Source organism: Pygoscelis adeliae, unplaced genomic scaffold, assembly GCF_000699105.1.
Source record: "Pygoscelis adeliae isolate BGI_AS28 unplaced genomic scaffold, ASM69910v1 Scaffold71, whole genome shotgun sequence".
NCBI lineage: Eukaryota > Metazoa > Chordata > Aves > Sphenisciformes > Spheniscidae > Pygoscelis > Pygoscelis adeliae.
In genome coordinates, this window is record NW_008824356.1 from 7,433,082 (window position 1) to 7,452,230 (window position 19,149).

At 40.6% G+C, this 19,149-nt stretch overlaps 1 protein-coding gene across 1 annotated transcript in view; it reads left to right on the forward strand.

Moving 5' to 3' along the window:
• Window positions 1-19,149, forward strand: part of NRXN3 (neurexin 3) — a 1,016,594-nt gene that overhangs the window by 438,404 nt on the left and 559,041 nt on the right. The window contains exon 16 of the mRNA XM_009319413.1: window positions 5,631-5,750. Coding sequence (XP_009317688.1) covers window positions 5,631-5,750 — 120 coding nt within the window. The remainder of the gene's footprint in view (window positions 1-5,630; window positions 5,751-19,149) is intronic.

Below are 19,149 nucleotides of genomic sequence, written 5' to 3' on the forward strand. Positions count from 1 at the left end.
GACAAGAGGGAGGAAGATAGGTATATGCCAGGTTTCATGAAAGGGGGGAAAAAAAAACCCACCACCTTGTAGATCCATCCTCTGTGGATTGCCATTGCTGCTGATGCCCTTCTCCTGTCATCTTGAGGGTAGATGTGCTTTCCGTGGGAGACGTGCATATTTGTTATTTTAACTAGTGTCAGTTCCTGAAATTTTTAGACCAGCCACGTATTTGGAACAGAAGGACATGGCATCATAAATGACATCGGGTGAATAAAGAGTTCAGGTTCTGTTGAGGCACTGGAATGAACAGCTGTATCTTCAGAGGACTGCAGAATGCTGGCTTTTGAGTTATTTCTGACAATGAGTAACTTTAAATATGGAACCTGCCAGATGTCTAACCTTATTTAGGCGATGAAAGGGATAATGAGTTCTGAACAAACTCTGGAACTGAGATCTCAAAGAGCTGACCTTGCAGTCCTTGAAAACCCCATTTGTTTTTTTGGTTCTAGTTTGCTAAGTTAAAGTTACTCTGTGATGTTCTTGCTTTATACCACCTGTGACTCAAAATACAGAACCTAACTTTCTGAATTGTACACTGAACCTTAACTATACTTTCGTTTCTTATGTTTGTGCAAAGTAGGTGTCAACATGCCACCATTGGTATTTGACAGTTACAGTATATGAGATATGGTCCATCCTGTGAAGTGATGGTTCCATGAGATTAAGTCTCAATTTTGCTCACTTTTTACTCAGAGAAAATAATTTTTTCCAAATTATTCTAAAATTGGAAAACTTAGCTGGATTAATTTCATTTCCTTCTTAACCTGCACTAAGAATGAGTCCTGGGACAGGTTTATATTCTGCCTAGTGCATATGGTTTCCAAGACCTGATGCCTCTCTGAGCTGTACTGGGCCTGCACACTGAATTAAAAAAAAAAACAAACAGGCTTTTGCTGGTTATGAAAGAGGAGTGCTGACAGAAGTAGATTGTAGATTTATCATAGGTATAAATTGTCCACCATAACGTCTGACTGGTGGTGGTAGAGATATTTCAGTGCTTGATGGCATTTGCAATTTAGGAACTATAGGACAAAAGAAGCACCTTATTCTGCAAAGACAGTAAAGATGTCTTGCATGTGTTACTTTCCTATCTCTTCCTAATGTCCTCAAAGGTACAAGGAAAAAAGGTGGGAGCATTTAGGGGGATGGAGAGTGAAAATGGACCCATGGTGTGGTTGAACCTTGCCTGTTGCAGATCTTCATCTTACTGAGAAAATAATGTATTAACACAAATGGTAGATTCCTTTCAATAGGACTGAATTTTTGATTTGTGAAGGAAGGTGTTATGTTCAAGACCAAGAATGGTTTGCTTAGCTTAATGCTTGTTGCTAGTCATGATCAAAGCACGAGGCAGTTGTGTTATAATCCTGCAGCTGTCATATAAAGAACCCGATTCTCACGTAACTCAGAAGAATGATAAACACAATACTATCTTTTATTCCTAAAGTTCCTTTCTCTGCAAAGAGCTTTCAATTAAAAAAACTTTCTTGCCAGTGAAACGCACCCACCTGTGGGATGAAACATGGCAGTTTTAGCAATGCGCAGCAGTAGAATTGAAATTCTTTAGTTTCAGGGCAAAGAGAAACCTACCATACAGCTGAAATTGCAGGAAAGAGTTAGGGAGACAAAGTAATTTTTCCAAGCAGAATATGGATAAGAGATCTGGCTACTGTACTCTTCTAAGGTGATTTTCTTCAAATACTTAGTGGTAAAACTGATAAACAAACTGTACATCTAGCTAGGTAACTTGGAAGAAAAGTATAATACTGTACTCCTTCCCAGGGAGGGAGACCCAACAAGATCTGAGATCCTGCAAGTCCTCAGATACTGAGCTGTTCCAGTGAAAATTAGCGATGCAGAAATACAGATCAAATGGACATTGTTGAAGAATTCTGCTTTGCCATCTCATATTCCTAAGGAGCCGCCTTTGTTGATAGGTTTAGTCTGGACAGGAGGAGACAGAGCAAGTCATGCTTCTGCTAGCAGGGATGCTTTTCTGCACTGGGGACTTCTCCACTTTTATTCTATATCTACTGTCCACTCACTCCCCTTTCCACTGTGCATGTGGCATGAAGAAGACAATGCACCAAGCCCAGCTACAAACAGACAACAAAAACAAGGCCTTTGAACAAAAATGCACTCAATGGAAATAGCAAGTGTTGTCAGGGTGTTGGAAATTTAAGGAGAAAATTAAAGTCAGCATGCGTATTTTATTAATTAAAAGTATAGTGTGATTTATCAGATGTATCTCAGATTATTATGTGAAGACTAGTTCTGAAACTTTGCTTTTAAATACTTTGACTGCTGTAAGTGTTGCCAAAGGAATGAGATTAAAAATAGACCTGAACCCTGACAGCATTGGTATTTTAGAACAAATTCTACTGCTGTATATATAAATTGTTTGTTGTCTTCTCTTTCCTTGTTTGTTAGCACTAAAGGGCATGTGCGTGGTAACACAATCTTCATGTTTTATAAGCTTTCCTGTGCTGCTGTCGCTTTGCTCCCTAATCCAAAATCCTAATCCCCTGTGACATCCCTGTTAGTTGCTCTGAACAAAATTCTGTTGCCACAGATGGAGGATTATGACATCAGGCAAGGACTGTAAGCAGCAGGAGTAGATGAACTCTCAGAAACAAAGATCCTTTTACCATGCAAATGGACCATAGTACTAAGGAGTGAGGCAAAGCGTAATACCCAGCATCTATGCTGTGCTGTCACAGCTGACTCTAAAGACGGCAGATCAGGCTTCGATCTTCCTTGTGGTGTTGTCAGGCTTTCAAAATTCCTTATCATTGTGGTTTTTTTCTTTTTCTTTTTTTCTCTGGCTGCTTTGAAAGTACTGTTTCCATCTTCACAATTGGTTTCTGTAAAATACAATTCAGAAACCACAATACTGGTCATGAATTGAAGTCCTTTGGCTCTCTGGACTCTCATTACGAGCACCTCAAGCCACAGGTACTAGGCCTTATGCAGTCTTATTTCTGGAGTAGAGTACTGGTCCCTTGTCTTGTGGCACCTGGACAAAGGATATCCCCATTAGATGATGCCCATTGTCAAGTCCAGTTACTGATTAAGGGATTCTCAGAAGAGTGTAGGAAGAGAAGGAGAAACATTGTCATTGAAAATGCTGTTCTGCTTTGCTTCTATGTAATGATGTTTACAGTTGATGCTGTAGCAAGTTTGCATAGAGTCAAAATTGCCTTCTGTTTTTATTTTTTAAATATATATAACTTGCTTGTTTATACCTCTAGGAGTATTGGCATTCATATTTAGGGTTTGAGGTTAGATAATGGAATAGTAAGGTACAGGAGAGGTATCAGTTCTTTATTCCTTATCCTCAGATAACTCAGATATTTTAGGCAAAATGACAACTAATATTCTATTTCAGATTGTTAAATGTCATCCCTTCTCTTGCTGGGCCAGAGTAAGTCTGAAGCAAGTGTCAGACCCTAACCTGATGTGTGTGTATCTATATACTTATATCCATGTCTTTTATAGTGTAAAGGCAGGAGGGACGCGTGTACATACATGTGCCTACCAGCCCACACTGTAAAGTCTGTCAGCACTGTTGTAATCCTAGAATTGATCTGTTAACTTCACACTGTGCAAGTGAGACCACTGGGATTCATACAGCTGCAAATGAGAGTTAGGTGGGTGGGAAGAAGAGGCGGAGGGGAGGAGAAAAGTGTTGAAAAATGCTGCTCAACTTTCTTTCAGTACAGTAACACACAGTTTTCTTGCTGCTGCTGCCTCTTCAATAGGTGAATTTTCTTTCAGGGATTTTGTTGTCTGCTTTTGTTATCTGCACTTATGGTTCTGCCTAGAGGTTTTGGGTGTTTGGTTTTGGTTTTTTTTAACAGTGTAACAGATCATGGAAGAAACTCAGGTTTTTGTTAATGTTCAGTTAAATTCTCTGCCTATTGATAGTCACATGTTCCTTCTCATTGCAGGAGAGATATAAAGAAACAGATAGTTAAAAAGCTATTGAAATTCACCCATTCTGTTCTTGCAGTGGGGAGAAATGATGTGCTGGGAAGAGCAGAAACTCTGCACCAAAGCTATAAGGGTCTGTTCCTGGCTTGGTCTTTGAATTATTGGGAGGATCATGGTGTGACACGGGGCTTCCGGTTATACGTGGGTTCTACAAAGGCTCATAAATGTGGCAGTGCCCAGATGCACAGTCTGAATATCAAAGATGCTGTATAACTATGGGATTCAGTTAAATCACTGTGGGTGGTGTCAGATGGAGGTTGAGGGGTTTCATTTTGGGTTAAAACATTTGAAAATGCTGTCTCCGCTTTGGTGTGTCCTATCTCATCTATAAAGTACAGATGGTGGTGCTGATGTGATGAAGAGTAGGATGAGCCTCGTGGAATTGCTCTTGCTAACAGACTGTAATGGAAGATGCTGGCATAGGTAGAACAGTTGTTGCTCTATCCTTATGCTATTGTCCTAGACTGGAAGTGGTTAACAAACTGATCTCAGGCAGCCTAGCCGGTTGATCCTCTATTATCTACTCCGTTTCCTCTGTTTCTTCTTCTCTTCCAACAAGTGCAAGACATAAAATAGTAGGTATGTCAACTATAGTTGTATGTTTTATTTGAAGTACTGCACAATAGGAGCAGCATACCTTTGTCTAGAATGCTGAAAATAAAATACTTTCCCAGGAAGTAACTTCTAAACTCATGTTCTTATAATCTATGGCTTGCAGCTTCACTTCTGCTCTCAGGTGTTTCACAATCCAGCTACCTCTTTGTGGATGACATACTAGCTGTCATTCAGAGTCCCTCTGATCCGAAGATCACTTTTTTATCTGTTGCTTGGGTTGTGTCTTTGCAAGATATATCTGAGTTAGGGTAGCAACCGTTAGCTCCAAATCACAGAACAATGAAAGGCTGTTCTGTTGGTAGTGGGTGCTTCCTTCTCTGCTTTCCGCAAAGGCTTTGGGAACCAGTCCAGAATAGAGAAGTGTCATGGACTAATGTCATGCCCTTCTGAGGACTTTGACATGTTTCCAGAGGAACCTATGTAATGGGACTGGTCATAGTCTTTGTTTGTTTTGTTTTTTTTCTTAAACTAGAAAGCAAAGTTGTAGCTAACTGGGGCTTCAAAACTTCAGTTTGAATCCACATATCGGGGTTCTTTGGGTAGGATGAAGCATTGTTCATGGGCCCATTTCTTAGCCTTCATTTCTACACGGGGATGAAACTTCCAGGGAAGCACGACAACCTGGCAGTGTTTCTTATCCTTGCATTACACCATATTTTACGGTAAATTTCTTTGAGCAAGCACCTAACATATGAGTTGGGCCTGCCTAAGAGGGAATATGTTGCTGTTCACTCTTCCTCCTTGCTCTGTGTTAGTTTCCTGTTTTGTCGTGGAGTGTACAGTTGTCTTTGTGCTCCTTTTACCCGACTTTCTTGCATGTTCAAGAATGGAAAAGTCTTTGGTTAGTACTTTTTTCTCTTCTGCATGAGGATCCTGATAGTAATGGTAATGATGAATTGGAGCTTTTGTCGGCCTGACTAAAATGATTCTCTCAGCTTTATCAGCTTTGTTTTACCCTTTTCTTGTCATCTGTTCTCCAGGACCGAGCACTACCTGCCAGGAAGATTCCTGTGCGAATCAGGGCATCTGTAATCAGCAATGGGAAGGCTTCACCTGTGACTGCTCCATGACTTCATATTCTGGAAGCCAGTGTAATGACCGTAAGTAGGCTTTTCCATTGGATTGGTGAGCTGTGAGTTCTGACAGACTGGAGCACAGAGAACACATGATTAGGTTTACTTATGATTGAAATATAACTTTCCCAGTGTCAAAGCCAAACTTTGTTTCCTGGAAAGTTTCTTTGAAGCATACAGCAGGTTGGTTTTTTTTTTTTTTTTTCTTGTTAAAATGAAAATATACAATTTGGTATGTGTTGTTGTTTTTCTTTTTTTTAAAAGCTAACTCAACCAGACCAATGATGGTAATTGATGTTAATGGAATTCCTGGTTTAGAGAAACTAGGAATGGCTTGTGTATATTGTGTGTAATACTTCCATAGGTACAAAATGGCTAGGTTTTGTGTACTGAATTATTCTTTGAGGCTTTCATTCAAACCTTGGTGACAAAGACGTGGAATCCATTTAAAACTGCTGAGCAGTGTTCTAGATTGTCTTCTACCGAATTACTAGTTGTATGCTAAGATGCAAAATTTGGTACTGTTTGCTAGAATATTCAGTTAAAACCAGGTGGTCAACTAAACCTACAGCAACAGTGTTGTGCTTCTTGGCATATTGATTTGCTTCATCTCAAAACATTGGATGTTCTTCTTGGCCAATTAGTATTAAGATCTCTGATAAAATAATTGAACAAAACCCTGAAGTCTTCCTTTAGGGGGCAGATAATCAGCTTTCAGACATTCTCTCTACTCATCTTGATATGGCCTTTGCCTCCTGCCTGGAGGGAGCAGATAAGTTCAGCTCTACTCTCTCCCCACTTCTATTATTTAAGGCAACAGTTAGTCCCCTTCTTCCCTCCCTGCTCCAAGGCAGGGCACAAAGGAGCACATGATGAGTGCTGTAGTAAGCATAACAGTAGGCTTCAATAATTTGGTTCGTTGTGTGTAAATTTTAAGACTGGAAGAGACTCTTAGAGTCCGCTCTGACCACCTGCATCTTACAAACTGCTGCTTTTCATTCAGGGTATTTGTGGTAGACTTTTAGTGGTACCAGTGAGGTCCATGCAATATTGGTGCCACAGCACTGTCGTATCTGCAACCCTTCCCCTAGAAGTTTGAGATGTGACTGAATTGATGGCACATATGACAAGCTGTTTAACACGTGGTGACAGTCTGTTTCTGCTGAAGGCTAAAAAGTCTGCTTTTCTGAATCATTTGTAAATTGTGGTGTTATCTGCATCGGTCTCCCCTTTCTCCCAGCATAGTTTTCCTGGACAGATATTGGAAAGGCCTATCAGCATTGATACTTTGACAAGGGCTGTATAAGAAGGGTACTGCAGACACAGATTGGTAGGCTGTAATGCCACATCTGGTCTTGGGTTGTTTTGGAATCCAGAATGACTCCTTTGGGTCCAGAAGAAACATTTCATATTGGAGCCACAAGATTTGGCTCCAATTTTCTGGACTTTTGTTTTGGTTTGCTTTTGTCAATTGGACACCCAGTTTCCCATTCTCGCACTACTTGTTCAGTCATTCAGTTTAGACTTGCTAAGCATAGCACATTATAAACCTGTTCTGTAAAAGAAATGCTACTTTGAATCCTGTTGGGCTGCATTTAAGTACCTGTTCAGGAAATCTCTGAAGAAATTATTGATACTGTTGGTTTTGTTTCTAATGTGCTGGGCTTCACAGCTCCAGAATGTCGCAGTGCCCTTGTTATGCTGTTGCTAATGACTTAGAACAGGCTCTGAAGTATCAGGAAGCCAGTTGCCTGTGTCTGTAACTGGGGATTCCTTGCTGCTTTTTAGAGCTGGCAGCTGGAAACTATGCAGAGCAGAGACGGGGGGGTTGATATGAGTGGGGGCGATGTGGGCAATGTAGTAGCCAGCCTCCCAGTGTCAAGCCTGGCTTGTGGTTTAGAAATGCTCACAGGAGGATGCGGGTTTCAAAATGGTCCGGAAAGGTAAGTCATGTGGACTCCTCCCAGAACACAATGAGACTTCAGCCAGGATCTTCAAAAAGTGCGTATAACATCTTTTTGTGGTGTTTTTAGTCTTTGCCATGTATCAGGACATTGAAGACATAGTTCTACTAGCCTGATGAAGTTACTAAGTGTTGTGGGTTATGGAGAGGGAGAAGGCTTCCTTCCTGTTCCTGTCTGTGTAACCAACCTGTATGGTTGCTGTTATACCCGAGTCTAATGGAAGTACAGGCACTTGTATGTTAATTGAATTAAATGTTCTTTAGACTGGATTTTAGTGCAAGTAATGGCAGGGGGAGATAACGTCTGTGTAACCTGAAGGCTTGCTATTATTTAGAAATGCATCAGGCTCTTTGGTAGAACTTTTTTTTGCCACAGGAGTCTAATGCTATTAATTTAGTAGGTGGCTATTTTAATTTTATGAGCAAATTGGAGTCTCCCACTGATGTAAATATGGAATATTGAAGTCAATGGAACACGTCTAGATTTACACAATGGAATCACTAGCAAAAGGAAGACGTACTGAATATATTTTGTCTTTCCATTTCTGTTAACTCAAGCATCCACACTGGAAAACTTGTGTTTCCATGTGTTTGCAGAATATTTCAGTGCCTCTGAGATAGATAAATGGCATGTCTGGTGTTCTTTTCAATTATTCTTGATGATCTCTTTAGATCATCCCAGTTAACTATTGGTGAGTGTGATTTGTTATTTACTAGTGAAAACTTTGCAAAGTAATTCAGCCTTATCAATACTCAAGAAAACTTGGTGCGCCAATGTTTTTGCTTTTTAATTTTTGTCCCAGGACTGGGCCATTAAGCCTCCCAATTCAGATGCAACTGACTTGGAACTGCTGTTTCAGAAAGGTGAAGGAGAAGCACAGGTGGCAGAGATGCACATTCTACATCTATAGACATGTTTGTACATTCACTAATGTTGTTTAACAAGACAAGGATTTAAATTCCTAGTGGAAATGATGTATATTGTGTATAATACAACCTTAATTTTTAGCTTGTACCAATGTTAAACAAAACCAAAAAACCACAGACACCCCCTGCCCTCTAATTTATTTAAAAAAGGTCTGTTGTACAAAAGTTAATTTAAAGGTCTGTCCTGCATACTAGCTAGTACTAACACCTATAAAGAAAGGTAGAAATAGAAGCAATGGTACTACTTGGGATATGCTAGTTCCATTCTCCTTGCCATTTAAGATCTGTTCTTCATTTTTTGAAGTGGTTCCTCATTCTTCAATCTTTAGAGATGTTTTAATCAGTCCAGCATCACATTCACTAAATATGGGCTTTCAACCTATTTTCAGAATGTTTGTTACTCTGAGATGTAGGAAATCAGCATTAATACACTGCAACTGATACTCGGGAATATTAAACAACCTTGGTATGTCAAACTATTGCTTAGACTGTTCAAATGTGTAACTTTGAGCAGATAAGGTGTCAGAATTAGAAGTTAACCCGCAATGTTAATGAAGTTATCTTGCATCTGGGGTGAACTCCATCCTGTTACTGTTCTTCACCATGATACAAGAAGAAAACATAGTGGTTAAAGACTCCAAGTTGCCTGAGATGTGGCATGTATTTAAACTGTTGCCCTATGAACAGCTTTACAGATTCTTTAACTTATTCATGTTCTTGTCTATCTGGTCAAACAACGACTCTTCTGCACAGAGAGAATGCATATAAAAAATAGGCTTCAGCAGTCTAGCTAATGGGAATGGTATATGCGTGTCAAACTAGATCACAGAAAACACTGCTTGTTACTCAGTGCCTCATGCAGATGAGTAACACTGAGGGTCAAGCTTTGCAGGAGAAATTGCCAGGCTAACACAAGTATGTATTAATGGAGGCTGTTTGTCTGTAAAAGATCAATAACCTGCAGCAATGACTAGTGCAAGCAGACTATAAAGCACTTTTTCAAACAGCTTTTTTTTGTTGTTGTTGAAACAGTTGTTAAGTCCATCTGCTGACTATTGATTGTCTATTTAGGGGAGTTATTTATTCATTTATTTATAAACTCTGAGTTGTAATATCCACCTGGTTTAAAAACAAGTTTTCCATTTGATTGGTAAAAAGAAAAGGCAGACCATGTTTGTCTGTCCTCTTGTGTTTGTATCTTCACCTGCTTCCAGCCTGCATGTTTTTCAAAGAGTCTGTTGATAAGCAGAGCAATCCTCTAACCTTCCAACATGATTGTTGGGTTAAGTGGTGCTTGTTTTTTGTCTGGAGGAGAGGTAATATACAGGGCTGTTGTTCTTTCTGTGCAATAAGTTATATTTTTCTTTCGAGATACCTTTCCATGCAATGCATAACCTGTATGCTTCTACTGTCTTTCTGTGAATCACATTTGGAGGAGGGAAGGATTAGAGGGAAAGGGAGTCATGGTGAGACTTTACTCTTTCATTGATTAATTTAGCACGGTCACAGGAAGAGCTTTTGATAACTTCAGTTCTGTAATCATAGTGAGTGAGGCTTACTCACTTCACTAGCCAAAATCTTTTCTTTTTTTTTTTTTTTTCCCCCTTGACTTAAAAGGAAGGATATAAAAATTAGCAGAACAAGTCTAAGACCAATACTTTAAAGCACAGAGCATTTTGGATTGAATGAGGAAGACTGAAGCTGGCCTCTCTGCCACGTGTGTGTTCTAGCTGAGATGCCAAAGATGTCAGAGCAGACCCATCCCTCTTCCACTAATGCCCTTCCTTTTTCCCCCCCTCTACGTAAGTGAATGAGTACCTAAGTGGATTGATGCTTCTGGAGCACAGTCTGTAGACTACATTGCAAAAAGGCAGTGGCAGAACCAGCTTCCCTCACCCCTGCTTAAATAGCATGGTAGAATAGTCATTAGAAGAGACTGCTAGCAGGGCAAATGGCTAAAGTAGTAACTGTTACTTTATGGTGATGGCTTTATTCTGATGTGCTCATGAGCCATTTGTGCTCCACACTTGTTTTTTGTCTATGCCACTGAGCAGTTACAGCTATCTCTGTGGCGGGATTCAGACCCCCAGTTGGGAGATGGACCCTATTCCCTCTCCCTCAGTATTTTGTGTTTTTCACCATCTGGGCCAATTTTTGTCCAGACATCATGACCTCCCTTAATGTCAATGCCAGCATGCTCAGCTTGATTTACTTACAGAACCCCAGAACCCCCCTTCATTGTTCATGTTTAATTATCACCCATTCATTTCTAATGTGACCTGCTTATCACTTACTGAGTCAGAGAGCAAGAGGTTGCTAGTGTGTAGAAAATAAATCTGCATAGACTTCATTAGTCGTGCATGGCTAAACCAGTCAGCTGTTTAAATATCAGCACGCTTAGGGATTTGCCTTTGATACTACAGAGACATCCGCCCTACATGAAGCAAGAGTCACCTCTGATTTATCTTGAGTGAATCATACTTCATTACAGCAGGTCAGGCACCCTGCCTACTTCTTATTTCCCCTCCTCATGCTTTGCCCTCACTTACTCAGTGCTCTTTTACATACCCTTTACTATAACTAGTGTTTCCTGGCTGATGGCTCATTTTCAGTTCCTACCCTAAGCCGTTGGTGTCTTCTGTCTCTGAATGACCTTATCCTCTGAGAACTGGGATAAAAGGGGAGGGAAATGCAACTGTGTACTTCAGTACATTAGGTAAATTGTACCATTGTGATTTGGGTTGTGAACCCTGCTTTTACCCTTCTTACCACTGTTTTAATTCCATTTGCGCTGCCACTCCAAGAACTGTAACATCTTTAGGGCAAGGATCTAGTGCTACTTCTTATTAAAGCACCATGCACCTTTCTGATGCTTAGTAATAACCCACTACATAATTGCTTTAGCACTTGAGTGGTTTAAGAATGTTTGTTGCTTTTCTGTGTACTGAAAGGCATTTCCCCTCCCATGAGTAAAAGCTGTAAAACATCAGATCAGGCTGCAGATCAAGAGCTTACTTGCCCCATGTTCCCTTTGGGAGTCATCTGGGATGGGTGTCCCATGTTCCATCCCCCTCATCAGGGGGAGGAATTTGGATGTCCCTATTTTGGGTGAGAAAGAGGCAATTTGAGTGACAGGTGCTTTTTGGAATTGCTTCTTCTGCACCTTTCAACTTCTCAAGGTGCCCTGACAGAAAAGTGTTTCCTTTTTTTCAATTGTGAAAGCTAGCCAACTTTATCCTTTTGTGATCCCCAAAATGCAGCTAGGTCTCTAGTGAGTAATTTAATTATAGTTGCTTCAACAGCTTGGCAGAAGGAGCATTTAGGATGAGAGCTGCAATCAGTCACTGATACCTTTGCACACCTGGCTGCTGTCAGCACATAAGCTATGGTCCAGCTGTGCTACAGACTTCAATAGGGTGGAAGGAGAGAGACTTTTTACAGGTGGCAGTGATTACAGCTTCTGTTATCAACCTTTGAGCAGTTCAAGCAGTTACTTAATTCTCTTCCTGACACTGCTCAGCAGCTATGCCATTTTCATAAGCATGTCACAGAAAGCTCTTGCCATAATTTTGTTCCTTGCGATCTCTGCTCTCTTTGACAGAATTTTTTTTACGTGATACTTTTTGGTAGTCATGGCAATAATTATCACTTTTCATGTTATAAGTAGCTGAGTGAGTGGTACTGTGTCCTGGGTATTTTTCCCATGAAAGGGCTGGCCTCTGAAACTGTTCCTTCAGTAATGGCATGCCCAGGGTGTGATCTCTGATCAGGCATTGATGTAAGTTGACAGCAGTAACAGAAATGTGGTACAGCAAAATAGGATTCTCTGTTTGTTCTGTCACCCCAAGCTCCACTTGTCAATGATGATCTCCAAGCACATCTTTCCACTAAATATAAGTTAATAAATTGTGTTCTAAATTGTCAAGTGTAACAAGGATTTGATTAATTTTAAATGTAGTTTTTCCTTGTAATAGCCTGCACATGTTCATATTTGCTTTAAGAAGCAGTAAATGTAAAAACTCAGGAAAGCATCGACACAGGCTTCAACCGTTAATTTCACTCTTTAAAGATTCTTTTCTTCTTGTATCAGCTTCTCCACAGAAGATGGTACAGTACTGAATTTGGAAGCTGATGGCAAATGTATGTAGTGTTGGATTTTGTAGGCAAAAGTCACCATGAGCTTGAGGACCATTATTTTAAGTGGATTTTTTTTTTCCACAAAATGCTACGAAACTTCTCTGCTCAGTTGTATTGCCCAAATGCTCTAGATGAATCTCACACCAGCTACAGTTTCATCAGCATGAGGTATTTTGGGTGCCACATGGTATGTAGATGGTACCTGTACTTTTGCAGGGAGGGGAAAAACCCTTGTAAAACCCTGTTAATCTTGCAGCTGTTGATCTGCAACAGGATACTCCAGTCACCAATCGAGGTGAAAGCGGAGGTGGCTTTGATTGTTGCCTCCATTCCCCTGTGAATCTGCCATAACTGGCACTATGGATTATGAAAACGTGATTCCCATGTCAGGTCTAATGTTCTGCGTGGAAGCTCTGGCTTGCAATAATCTTTCGTCCCTTTTTTGCCCCAACTGGGTTTTGTGTGCTCTCCCATCTTCACAGTACCCGACTGAGTTAGATATCTGTGCTTTTAAGCCATTGCTCTAAGTCTGACGTGTGATAAGTGGAGTATAATGGTGTTAACGAGATGGATAGGGTTCACTTAGTGCTCTCCCAGACTGTTGTCTGGGAAACACTTGTCTGTTGTAGCACACACTGTATTGCCTTCTTATTCCTGTAGGGTCCTCAAGGTGACTATTGTTTATTTCCCAGGCTGCCTACGTAGAAAACAGTTTGCAAAGAGGAGCCTGCATTAATGGGTGAGAACAGATAGATGGAGATTGAAGTTGGTCTTTGTATTTTATGGACTAGACTTCATTTGCAGTAACACTTATTTATAAATACAAAATAATTCCTTTGCTTTGATTTCAGTGAGGTAACTCAAGATTTATGCCAGTATTGGCAGATCAAAATCTGGCATGGGATTCTCTGAGTCCACATATCAAATATGCCTAGTTGTTCTGTATATAAGATTGAAATATTTTTTTTTTTATACCTTAGACTGAAAGCTACCTTTAAGATTAGTCACTAGTGCGGACAAAAGTGTGTCATAAAATATTTACAGGGTGCTGGTAGCTGAGAGAATGCCAACATGCAGAGGAATGCAGGTAGTGTTAGAATTTTTTTATTTTTTTCTTCTTGCTGGCTTTTGAGCCTTCAAGTCTGGGCCTACATAAGGGAGGAGGCTGGGGTGAATAGGGAGAGGGAGACATCTTGTATATTTATCCTGTTTTTTTGCAATGGAAATTATTAACAGAAAAAACAAAGGCAGGAGGAGTCAGATGTCCTGAAGGAGATTCTTGTTCACTATCCAGACTGCCTAATGTATTAATTATTGCCTGTCACTGGAAGAAGGCTACCTATTGATCTCCAGTGGAGTTTAGCTGTATATAGGGACATATCTTTATTATGTTGCAAACTTGTTACCCTAGAGCTGGTAGAATAATCTCAGCTGTGGAACATTGGGGATTAGCTACAAAACCTTAATTACAGTTATCTTAATAATGATCCCCGAGAGGCAGATGGAAACTGGCTGCTTGGGTACCTGTGAAACAAGATTTGTGAAGGGGAACATTTTTTTGGTGGATTTGAGTATCTTTGTGGAGGTGTTTCACTGCGTACTGACATCCAAGGCCTGCGCAACCACTGGGAGCAGAGCCTGGGACTTCAGTTGCCTTTTGCTGTCCTTAGAGATTTTGGGCCACGAAGGAATTTCTCTGATTGTGGAAGGAAATAGGCTTTTCAGTAAAAAAAACAAGAATAATCAAATGACATGAATTCTACTGGGGGGTGTTAAGTGAAACCCCAGTTAGCTAATGGGTGTCCACAGAAGAAAAAGCTTCCAAACCTGTGAATGTTAGTTCATTTCAAACTCTTGGGTACATACAGAACTGGTGAAAATTTTTCTTGGGTAGTAGTTTAATCAGTGAAAACTGCATATTTAGGGCAAGCAAAACTTTGCATATTTCAGTGAAAATCTTAGAGCAGTTCTGAACAGAAAAAAATGAAGAAGGAATAAAAAAAAGTGGGATGTGGTTGATTTCATCATTTTCAAAACAAAGTTCAGGATTCATTGGCTGCATCAAAATGATGAATTTATCTTGAAAATTAGCAGAGAGCCCTTAAAAACCTGAGAAAGAAGATGACTAATCTTAGTTTCAAAGTGTTGACCTAAGTTAGTTCATCCTCCTCTGTCTAGAGGTTTATGATTTAGTCAGTCACTGTGCTGTGACTCCCTGAGGCTCTTCCCAGACCTCTGCATTGGAGATGAGCAGTGTGGGCTTGAGGTGGCCTCCCTGGCCTGGGAGATGCCTTTCAGGATGTTTCTATTGCTAGCAGGTTCTTGAGAGGGTGATCTTGCGTGGGATGGAGAGAGAGAGTCGAAAATTACTCATTCCCTAGGAAAGCAGAGTTGTCTGATTTTTGTAGTGTGCTTTTGTTCAAATGCTTCTACCCTCACCCTAAGAGTAGTTGTGCTCGTGTCCATTGATTAACTGTCTCAGGTAATATAACTGACCTCTAGACCAGAGTGTCTTGACTAGTCTGGCTTTAATAATACACCTGCCAAATACAAGCAATTTTTTCTTCTAGCGAGACTCTGGCACGTTGATTTTGAAGGAAGTGTGGTTGGAGCTCTATTCTTCCTCTTGTCTCTGGTCTGAAACCTAATTGCAGTGCTTGGCCACAGCAAAGCTGGTGTCAGGTTTGCTGGCTTCTCATAACTGTCATATTTCTTTCCTTTTTCTCTTTTTTTCTTTTTCAGATTGCAGTAAATGACCTTCTGTCTATTACATTTCTGCCCTGCTGATCTCAGGCAAATGATGAAGATAGATAGCAATATCACAAACCATCCATCATACAGTTTGTAGGTCCCTTAGAAGCATCTGTGTCTTTAATAGTTCATCTGTCACAGATATTCTCATAATTGAAGACCACAAAATGCTGAAGAGAGGGCTAATATTGGTATTTCTTTTTACTACTGGAGACTTCATCAGTCAGGTGTCTTTCACTTGGAAATGCAGACTGTCATGAGAAGTGCCTGTGCAACAGGGTTTAAATTATGGATCCAAGCCAACTGCATGTTACAGAAGGCAGTGTTACTGCTGACATCAGCAAAGACTTATTTTTCTGCTTTGCTGTTTTAACACTGGATTGGATGTGTTACCAGTGCAGAATGAACTGAGCAGACCTGGCTTTCAAGCCCTTGCTCTATGTGAATGAGCAGAAGTTCTCAGAAGCAGTGACTGTGAATCTGACTGCTGGCAAGTGGTTGTAGGCACTCCAGCTACATGATATGGGGCAAGAGAAACTCTGGTTGAGGGAGTGTGTTTGTGAGAGAGATACCGATATCAATCTCGAGGTCAATGGGCATAATGTTTGACTCCAGAAAACATGTAAAGTTTCCCAATGGGGCATGATGTTGATCTCTTGTAACAGTACTGTCAGCTGTGCAGCATATATAGTGCGGTAGATGAGTTGCCATACGTAGGTACCTGAAATACCTGTCTGAAGTATTGCTGAGTTGCACACATTTGCATGGTATGTTAGACCAGGTAGGACACCATGTTAGTCCTACATGCTTAAGTTTAGGGTTAGCCTGGATTTCTCCACATGATGCTGCAGCAGATAGTGCTGCAGCGTGGAGAATATCCTGAGAATTCATCTTGTTGCAGTTACTTGAATGCTGAGAACCGAGGTCAGGCAGAATTGTCTATACTTCTCATTGTTTAAACACAGATCGTAAGAGTTAAGTGTTTGTACTGGCAGTACAAACTTTTTTTTTTTTAATCAGCCTGTTTTCTCTTTTTTTTTTTCCTTCTCTGTTTTTTGCGCTTGTTACCAGTGGTGAATTTACTCTGCATTTGTTCTAGCTGGAAAAGGCCGGAGGCTTAAATCCCTTACCTCATCCTGTTGAAACAGAGATACTTCTGATGGACACTTTGGACACAAATTTGTGCTTTATCTCAAGGGAAGCATCCTCACAGAGATTCTCACTTGGCTGTGGAATTGATACTGATGGCTCATGTGCATGGAAGATTGATAGATCAAGTCATTTAAACTTAATTTAGGCACACCAGAGAACATATTTAGCCCAAATATCACACTTGAGAGACCTGTACTAAACTCATTATGGGAGTTATTCAAATGCATAGACAGTATATCATAATGCTTCCTGTTTTAAACAAATTTCATCCTAGAGACCAGGATGAAATAAGAATAAACTTGGAAGTATTTGCTAAAGTGGAGCCTAGGTATAGCACAATACTTGGGATGGAGCAGAAGGTAAGATCAACTATATACTCCTGTGCAGAGATCCCTGCATTTGCCTACCTCCTTTAGAAGCCAGGACACTTAAATACTTTCTGTTGCAGAGATGAATTTCTAACTGAGTTCAGTCAATGAAGTAGAAACTAACCAGGTTTTCATACTTTCACTGGTGCCAGGAAATTCTTTTTTATGAACAGTAAGATGTGAACCAGCTGGGTAACTTAAGTTGCTCACTCTCAGATGCCCTGTAAGCATACCTCCATGTTTGGGAGCAAATACTGGAAAGGGTGGAATAGCTGCCTTTGAGTTTCCTCCAACTCCTTCTAGATGGAAAAGGGCTTTTTTCTTTTCCAGTACTGAATAGATGGGAGTATAGGTCTTTAGTCCTGGCAAGTTTAGTATTTGGAGACTTCTTTTCTTTGCCTACCTTAAGCACAGGAGATTCAGACTTGCAAGAAAAGGGTGCTCACAGCTGTGCTAAGCCTGCTGGCAAATAGCATTCAGTACAGATGGTTGTCTGCCCACATGTCTCTATTTATGAAGAGGCCCCCAGTGTTTATGTTAATGGTGATGAGTTTGAGAGATAAAAATAGGGAGTTGTTTGTTGTTCATTTGTTCTTTATAGATCTGCAGTGAACTTTTTTTATAAAGCACAAATTCGATAGAGAGATTTGTTAAACTGCTAAGAGCAGACTGTCAAAAGCCAAGCTGCAGATGACTGAAGTGCTGAAATACTTATTCCTTGTTTCTTATACTTCTTCCCTTCACTCCACGAGATGGTGCTGTGTTCCCACAGACCCCAGGCATCCTTTGCTTGGCTTTTCCCAGGCCCTTTGTGGATGTTTGGAATACGAAAACCTGAAATGAAGTTAGAAAGAATCTCTATCTCTCCAGTTGCCTTTTTCTCCTCTCCAAATTAATCTCAAAAAGAGGTTTTCCAAGATCACCTAAGGCTTTGTATAGTCCTCTGCAGTTTATGTCTTCCTCGATGTTTACTGACTCCCGTGGCTTTGCCATCACTTAAGAGGGCTTAGGAAACCCTCCGGAGGGTACTTCAAGATGCCATAGTTTCAGAGCAGCCATACTAAATAGCAAACAGTAGAGCTGAGACTGTCTTGTTGTCTGTGGTCATTCCTTGTTGATAGCCTGCTAAGTCGTGAAGATGTTTGCACGTTGCACAGGTCTGCCTAGTTCCACATTTATTTATTTAGGTCTTGTGCAAAATGTTCCAGGGCTTCAGCCCTGGAAACTTAAATTATCTCATCATGTCACTTAAAATAATTAGCAGTTCTGCTCTCCTCACTCTCCTACCACATGTTTGCTATTTATGTGGAAGCTGTGGTTTTGGGAGTTCTTGTGTGCTTTATTTCTCCTGCTTTCAATTAGATTTGGAGTAGAGAAATACTGATCTGGGGGTACTGTCCTTGCAATGAGGAAACATTGGAAACTGGTGTTTGAAAAGGCTGAAGTCCACTGAGCTTCTGCCACAAGGTAGAAAGAGACCCTTGGGGAATAAAAAGAAAAGTCACTTTTCACAAGCTAGCCAGGGTATTAGCCTGCCTTGGGTTGCTAAAATGAGTTTAATGTCAGTGTGGAAAGTGATAGAAGTGACTCACTAGTTATTTTTGAAGTCATGGATAGAGAACTTCCATTTGTTGTGCAGAACAGCTTCTTTCTTTACAGAAACAGGTGCCTGGGGTGAAAGGCCTCTTCACCCATTGCGTGTCCCTGGAGCCTGCCATTTTAGCTTCCTGATTACCACACATACCTTCATGTGCTGTAGATGAGTGTTCAGTGTCTTCACAGCTCTGCCTCTTGTTTCCTCATGCTTCTGTAGAGAACAGTCTGACCTCGCTTGTCCTCCTGCTTTTGTTCTTAGTGTTTTCCAGAAGCTTGAACTTGCACTTTCCTGTTTTTCTGCCAACTGAGAGTGGATTTCTGATTTATAATTTCTAGTGTCAAATCCCCGTAAGTGGTGTGGAGGTGATGAGTAGAGAAGAGGTACAAAATCCTTACATGCCTAAATAAGGCTGAGACTGACTTCCCTCCCCACTTTTTAACTCCTTGTAACTGGTTCTGATTCATGTGGAACAACTACAAATCCAGGGCAAGTCAGTAACAGTTTTCCATTTCAAATACCCAAATACCTTTC